This window comes from Cryptomeria japonica, chromosome 3, assembly GCF_030272615.1.
Source record: "Cryptomeria japonica chromosome 3, Sugi_1.0, whole genome shotgun sequence".
NCBI classification, from domain to species: domain Eukaryota; kingdom Viridiplantae; phylum Streptophyta; class Pinopsida; order Cupressales; family Cupressaceae; genus Cryptomeria; species Cryptomeria japonica.
In genome coordinates this window covers 624372956-624381289 of record NC_081407.1, presented here as the reverse complement: position 1 = coordinate 624381289, position 8334 = coordinate 624372956, and the positions used below count along the sequence as shown (strand labels likewise).

General features: G+C 36.1%; 1 protein-coding gene across 1 annotated transcript; it reads right to left on the bottom strand.

The window, feature by feature from the left end:
* Positions 1-1262: 1262 nt before the first annotated feature.
* Positions 1263-3098, bottom strand: LOC131044244 (probable inactive receptor kinase At1g27190). The gene has a single exon (XM_057977533.2). It carries the CDS (start codon positions 3096-3098, stop codon positions 1263-1265), a length of 1836 nt encoding a protein of 611 aa, XP_057833516.2.
* Positions 3099-8334: the final 5236 nt, after the last annotated feature.

The following is an 8334-nucleotide window of genomic DNA, read 5'->3' as shown; positions in this document are numbered from 1 at the left end:
GCCTCCTTTTCCTGACAGACAATATAGTTTCCCGCTTCTCCCCTTCGCTGGCAGTAAGATTTCATGGCGCCCTTCCTCGCCTTTCACAACGGCGAGCGCGCACCCAAATCAGCTCCAAACGTTTCTCGTCGCCTTGTGAAGTCTGCCAACATGTACAATCACGTATGTATCGCGATGGATCCAAACTACACCTGCATGCTATTTGTTGTGGAGAATAGTTGCTTCCTGATTATTCAAGCTCTCAAATATCACTTTGTGCCCTTTTTCTCCCTCTTTTCAAATATGTCAAGTTTTACAATTACTGAGACGTGCTAATAGACATAGATGAGTAATGGCATTAAGTAGATGACATAATCAATTGAGTACCGCACACCAACATGTACAAGACCATGACCCTCATCACAAGTGCACACCTTTGGATGTGACTATTACTAGATGTAGAAACTTTTAATATACATTTTTTTTTGGCAATATAGGACCTCTTCTAGTCTCCCAACCATCTTTATCCTCTATAGTTTTTAAATTAGAAATATTGTCTTTAATGTTTTGACCTTTCTTTTATCAATGCTTGTGCAATCTTAACTCTCATATTCAATTTACCTGATTTATAATCTTAAAATTATTAGTACAATGATTTTTAATAAAATTAAATCAATCAAATAAATAAATATAGTTTAACAATGATAAATAAAATAATTTTTCTATAATTATTTATTTCGTTTATCAAAATAAAAATAACATATTAAATTAAAATCAAGAAGCTCACAAATAATGATATTGCTATGAGGATTTGACTTGCTATGGAAAAAATGTCCTACTTATCAAGCTCACAAATAATTGTACTATAACTTTTAGCTTTTCTTTAAAGTCAATTATTAAAGAAAAACGCCAAATTAAAATTACAATGCAATAAAAAGAGATTGCTTCTACCTACTTTCTAATAATTTTTTTCTAAGTTACTATGTAGTTCGAACCAACCTCAAATTGATTGATACAAATATAGAGGAGAGGAACCAATAGTCACATGATACTAACGTACAAGAAATATGAAATATAAAACAATACGATTTTGTTCCAAACAGTTTGGAGTGAATCAACACCATTCATTGCATTAGTTTTCCCTCTCATATCTCTTAAAGACCGTCCCACAATCAAATAAAAGAAGAGAAAAGACAATTTTAACATTCATAAGACTAAACATAACCTATAAGACAGCCCGCCCGCCCAATCAAATCGGACTCTACAAATCAATCAAACATAACCTAAGTATAAATCGAGCGAGATGCATACGCAAGGTGCATTTCCTCCTCATCTGTAACTCCATACTTTTTCCCAATTTTAGTCAAAGTCTCGTAGGCTTCATACATTGAAGGCCTTTCTTCCGGGTTATATCTCACACACCTAAAACCCACCTCCATTAACTCCTCCACCGCTGATTTCTCTTCCCCCGACAGAAAACACCTCTCCTCCACATATTTTTCTACTGCCCGCTCTGCCTGAGCGCTGCCACGACGTATCCATTCGATCAACGGAAGTTGCTTCCCACTTTCCTTGTCCGGGACAGCATCGCCAGCCTTTAATCCACTTATCACTTCGAACACCACCACTCCAAAGCTGTACACGTCCCCTTTCAATGTGCCCGGAGACCGAATATTCCTGCACTGTTCCGGCGCATCGTATTGGAATTTCTTTCCCATATTCTGCTCGGGACAAATGCTTATACATATCTCCCCTGCATCGCTGGTGAATCTCTCCAATCCGAACCCACTAATGCGGGGTTCATAGTCCTCATCCACATAAACAACTCCCGAGCTTATATTGCGGTGGATGACAGGAGGATTGCAGATGTGATGAAGCCACGCCAGTCCTCTTGAAATTCCGATACAAATCCTAAGTTTGGTGGCCCAGTCCAACTCATTCTGGTCTCTGTGGAGTCCCTGGAACCAATTGAGCAGAGTTCCTCTGGCCATGTATTTGTAGACGAGCAGCCGCTCTTGGTTGTCGCTTATGCAGTAACCCAAAAGCGGGACCAAATTGCGGTGCCTGAGATGCCCCAATGTCTTCATCTCACACTTGAACCCCTTTTCACTCTGCTCGCATGTCCTCAGCCTATTCACCGCCAGCAGAGAGCCGTCGGGCAGCTCAGCCTTGTAAAAGACCCCTGCACTGCAACTCCATATGATGTTGTCTTCGCTGAAGTTGTGGGTAGCATCCAGAAGGTCACCCAATCTCATATTTTTTATGGGCTTCTCGAACAAGCAAACTTTTTTGGACCTCCGAGCTTTCAGATGATCAGCGGGCTGCTTGAATGGCTGCAGTGACGATCCTCGAGATGCTTGTTTTGAAATCCAGCTGCGAGTGCAGAGAATGCTGCAGGTAACAATCGCAATGCCGTTAAGCACAAGCGCTGAAACAACCACCGTTCCCAATGAATTTGGTGATTTTGGTTCTCCACATCCCCTGCTCAAGGGTTTCCCACATAGTGCAAGGTTACCATGAAAAAGTTGGATGCTATTAGAGGCCCATTTAGAGGGTATTGGCCCTGTAAGATTATTATTTGCAAAATTGATGTTATTGAGCCGCTCCAGCCGCGTCAATTCCCATGGTATCGAGCCGCTAAGTTCATTGTCATTCAAGTAAAGGGCATTCAGATAACTACAACTAGCGAGCTCGGCGGGAATCGACCCAGTAAACTGGTTTGACGAAAGATTAAGTTTCACAAGAAAGGGAAGCCATTTGCAGAGATCCCTTGGAATTTGGCCTGAAAGACTATTGCCAGAGAGATCCAAAATAGTCATTCTCCCACAGTACTTCAAGGCGCTGGGGAAACCTCCCGAAAGCCCCATTCCGGGGAGCTTAATGCTCATCACTCTGCCGTCATCGATATGCCAGCACTCGACTCCATCAAAGTCGCAGATAAAGCCGTGGCTGCTGTTTTCGAAGCTCCACGTCAAAAGATCGGGATCCAATTGATTTTGAGTCTCGTTGAGGCACATTATGTCATGTTCAACAAACTGCGGTGTTTGTGAGATGTTGTAGCACACGGGTAGCTCAAACAACACGAAATACAGCAGAACAAAATATCCAAATTTTGTCATGGCGTCCGCAGCGCAGATCTAACTCTAACACCGGCACTATTTCCCTATAGTTTTTTCAATAAAACAATAGAAAACATATTACTACTGTGAAACATCATTGTGCTTGATTTTCAATGGTTATATCTCTGCAATGGCCATATTTTCTTCCACATGAACTTGGAAGGAGCGATGAATGCCCTTACCGGTAGCACAGAAGCTTCGCGTGCATCATTGCTTTGATCTACCAGACTTGTAAGATTCCACGCATACTGAGCATGACGTAGCTATGCGGACTGTGTTGTGAAGGTCAGTGAATGAGCAATGAGAAATTAAATATGGTCTTCTGAGCAGCACAGAAGATTCGTGTGCATCTTCATTCCCATTCCCAGTCAACACGACATAGGTATGCGGACTGTACTTACACGATTTACAGTAATTTTAGATAAGGTTGACGTTGAATATTTCCTCCCTCGCCACACGACATGACTTTTCAAATTTGCCTTTGTCTTGTGAAGTTCCGCGAAAGAGTTTCATGTTTACCACATGAATTTTGCGAGATTTTAACTATCTATAATCATTTACAAATGTTTTTCTTATAAGAGTATCAACATAAATTAATATATGTTCTTGCGAGTATAAAAATAAGATAAGAGGAGAGGTTCTCCGAGCACATTCTAATGACTCTGATAGCAATAATTGATTTAATACTCATACTTGTTGATTTAATGTCTAAGATTTTTGACAATATTGCACCAATAACTTGTGATTTTAAAGTTGTTAAAGCAACCAATCATGTGATACCACATTAGCTGCACAAGTATGGGTCTTCCTTTTGCACAATCATTGGTCACACTTTTTTTTTGGTGTTGTTTTGGACACCTTGGCAAAAAGCATGCTAATGTGGCCTTGAAACCTTAGTTATAAGCAAGGGACTTGCTAAATAAGCTGCTGTAAAAAATAGGGAGTGATTTGAAATTTTCACATAAGATTTTCAAAAGCACAAAGTTAGGGTTCTCAACTATTGGGTCCTCTCCCCTAATACCACATCACTACCCATAGTTGTTAAAAACAACCAATCATGTGATGCCACATTAAGTATGGGTCTCCCTTTTGCATTACCATTGGTCTCACTTTTTTTGGGGGTTTTTCCAGACACCTTGGCAAAAAGCATGTTGAGGTGGCATCCTATTTGATGATGTGGCCTTGAAACCTTAGTTACAAGCAAGGGACTTGCCAAGTAAGCTACTGTGAAAAATTGGGAGTGATTTGAAATTTCCAAGTAAGATTTTGAGAAGCGCAAAGTTAGGGTTCTCAACTACTAGGTCCTCTCCTCTAATACCACATCACTACCCATAGTTGTTAAAAGAAACCAGTCATGTGATGCCACATCAGCTGCACAAGTATGGGTCTCCCTTTTGCACGACCATTTTTGGGTTGTTTTGGATACCTTGGCAAAAAACATGTTGATGTGGCATCATATTTGATGATGTGACCTTGAAATCTTAGTTATAAGGCAAGTGCAAGGTAATGAGTCACAAATTCGCAGAAGTTTGTGCGTTGGAAAACATGCTCTTAAAAATGGGGGCCCAAAGCGAAAATAAACGGGCCCCCGTTTTGTTCTAAAATGGGGGCCCGCTTTCAAACAAAATGGGGGCCCGTTTCTAAATCGTATTTTACCCTTTTTTTTCCAAGCGGATTTTGTCATTTTCACCCTAGAATTGAAGTAAGAAAAGGAGAGAAAAAATGCATTAAGAATTAGCCATTGACCTAGTCAAATTATTATAGATTTGATAACTATTTTCCTATTATTCCATGACATGACATAATAGGACCAATTATGGACCTATTATGGCATGCCATGGCATAATAGGACATATTATGCCATCATGCCATATTAAGGCATGCCATGGCATAATAGGACACATTATGCCATGATGGCAAATTATGTTCCTATTATGCCATGTCATGGTATGATAGGACCAACTATGGACCTATTATGCAATGTCATGGCATAATAGGACACATTATGTCATGATGGCATAATATGTCCTATTATGCCATGACATTGCATAATAGGTCCATAGTTGGTCATGTCATACCATGACATGGCATAATAGGACCTATTATGCCATCATGGCATAATAGGTCCTATTATTCCATGAAATGGCACAATAGGATAGTTAAATGTTTCTAGGAATTATTTTTTTAGGTATTGGGCCTTTCAACCAATAAACAAAAAAATTTAACCACTTCTAGCAAGCCACCATTCCAATTCTTTAAATTGAACATATGTACCAAAACTATTCTTAATCCTCATTAGGAAATACAAAAGTTACCACTATTAGTATAACCTTAAAAGTAATTAACATTACTCTTCAAATTTTAGATATCAAAGTTTAGGCTTAGGTTTATGCCATGTCATGGCATACAGGTCCTATTATGGTCCTATTATGCCATGTCATGGTATAAAAGGACCAATTATGGACACATTATGCCATGTCATGGCATAATAGGACATATTATGCCATGATGGCATAATATGTCCTATTATGCCATGACATTGCATAATAGGTCCATAGTTGGTCCTATTATATCATGTCATGGCATAAATAGGACCTATTATGCCATGATGGCATATTAAGTCCTATTATGCCATGACATTGCATGATAGTCATAATAGGTCCATAATAGGACCTATTAAGCCACGACATGACATAATTTTCTCGAATTGCCAACTTCATCATCTAATTCATCTCCAACACTGAAGTGCTAATTCGACATGTTTACTTAGTATGATAGGACCAATTATGGACCTATTATGCCATGTCATGGTATAATAGGACCTATTATATCATGTCATGGCATAATAGGACCTACTATGCCATGACAGTATAATAAGTCCTATTATGCCATGACATTGCATAATAGTCCAGCTATTATACCATGACGACATAATAAGTCCTATTATGCCACGACATTGCATAATAGTCCACTTATTATGCCATGACGGCATAATAAGTCCTATTATGCCATGCCATTGCATAATAAGCCACGACATGACATGATTTTCTTGAATTGCTGACTTCATCATCTAATTCATCTCCAACACTGAAGTACTAATTCAACATGTTTACTTAGTAAATGACCACTTAGAGAGGTTACCATCTAATATATTAGTACTATTCCAACACAAAGTACTAATGTAACATGTTTACCAGTTTCGTGACTTAATTATTTATTATATATAAATTACTTTATATATCTTGATCTTATTTTACTTTTTTTACAAGTTCATGTATGAAATATTTTATATTGATTTTAATAGTTGATGCATTTTACAAGAAGTGAATGCATTAAATTGAATATATAATAGATTTATGAAGTTTCATTGAAAGTTTTTATTAAGTTTTGTGTGCAAATTTAATATTTAAAGATTCAATAGTATGTACATGTATATTTTTTTAAGTTCAATATTATATTATATTTCATGTGTATCTCATTCAATAACGTAGAAATGCTACTATTTAACATTGCATAATAGTCCACTTATTATGCCATCATGGCATAATTGGTCCATAATAGGACCTATTAAGCCATGACATGTCATGATTTTCTCGAATTGCCAACTTCATCATCTAATTCATCTCCAACATTGAAGTACTAATTCAATATGTTTACTTAGTATGATAGGACCAATTATGGACCTATTATGCCATGTCATGGCATAATATGACCTATTATATCATGTCATGACATAATAGGACCTATTATGCCATGATGGTATAATAAGTCCTATTATGCCATGCCATTGCATAATAGTTCACCTATTATGCCATCATGGCATAATAGGTCCATAATAGGACCTATTAAGCCACAACATGACATGATTTTCTCGAATTGCCGACTTCATCATCTAATTCATCTCCAACACTAAAGTACTAATTCGACATGTTTACTTAGTAAATGACCACTTAGAGAGGTTACCATCTAATATATTAGTACTATTCCAACACAAAATACTAATGTAACATGTTTACTAGAACTGTGACTTAATTATTTATTATATAAATTACTTTATATATCTTGATCTTATTTTACTTTTTTTACAAGTTCATGTATGGAATATTTTATATTGATTTTAATAGTTGATGCATTTTACAAGAAATGAATGCATTAAATTGAATATATAATAGATTTATGAAGTTTCATTGAATTTTTTTATTAAGTTTTGTGCACAAATTTTATATTTAAAGATTCAATAGTATGTACATGTATATTTTTTTAAGTTCAATATTATATTATATTTCATGTGTATCTCATTCAATAACGTAGAAATGTTACTATTTAACATTGAATAATAATCCGACTATTATGCCATCATGGCATAATTGATCCATAATAGGACCTATTAAGCCATGACATGACATGATTTTCTCGAATTGCCAACTTCATCATCTAATTCATCTCCAACACTGAAGTACTAATTCGACATGTTTACTTAGTATGATAGGACCAATTATGGACCTATTATGCCATGTCATGGCATAATAGGACCTATTATGCCATGACGACATAATGAGTCCTATTATGCCATGACATTGCATAATAGTCCACCTATAGGTCCATAATAGGACCTATTAAGCCACGACATGACATGATTTTCTTGAATTGCCGACTTCATCATCTAATTCATCTCCAACATTGAAGTACTAATTCCACATGTTTACTTAGTAAATGACCACTTAGAGAGGTTACCATCTAATATATTAGTACTATTCCAACACAAAGTACTAATGTAACATGTTTACCAGAACTGTGACTTAATTATTTATTATATAAATTACTTTATATATCTTGATCTTATTTCACTTTTTTTACAAGTTCATGTATGAAATATTTTATATTGATTTTAATAGTTGATGCATTTTACAAGAAATGAATGCATTAAATTGAATATATAATAGATTTATGAAGTTTCATTGAAAATTTTTATTAAGTTTTGTGTGCGCAAATTTTATATTTAAAGATTCAATAGTATGTACATGTATATTTTTTAAGTTCAATATTATATTATATTTCATTTGTATCTCATTCAATAACATAGAAATGTTACTATTTATAAATGTTTTTTTTAAAACTAAAATAGATTCTTCTTTGACATAGAGTTGTATATAATTCATGTATATCTTTATATATGGAGGAGCTCTTTGTTATCATGGATGTCTTTGACATAGATGAATTATTAGGTGAAAATCCC

Coding starts and splice junctions, on each gene's coding strand:
- LOC131044244 (XM_057977533.2), bottom strand. CDS start 3,098: ATGACAAAATTTGGATATTTTGTTCTGCTGTATTTCGTGTTGTTTGAG.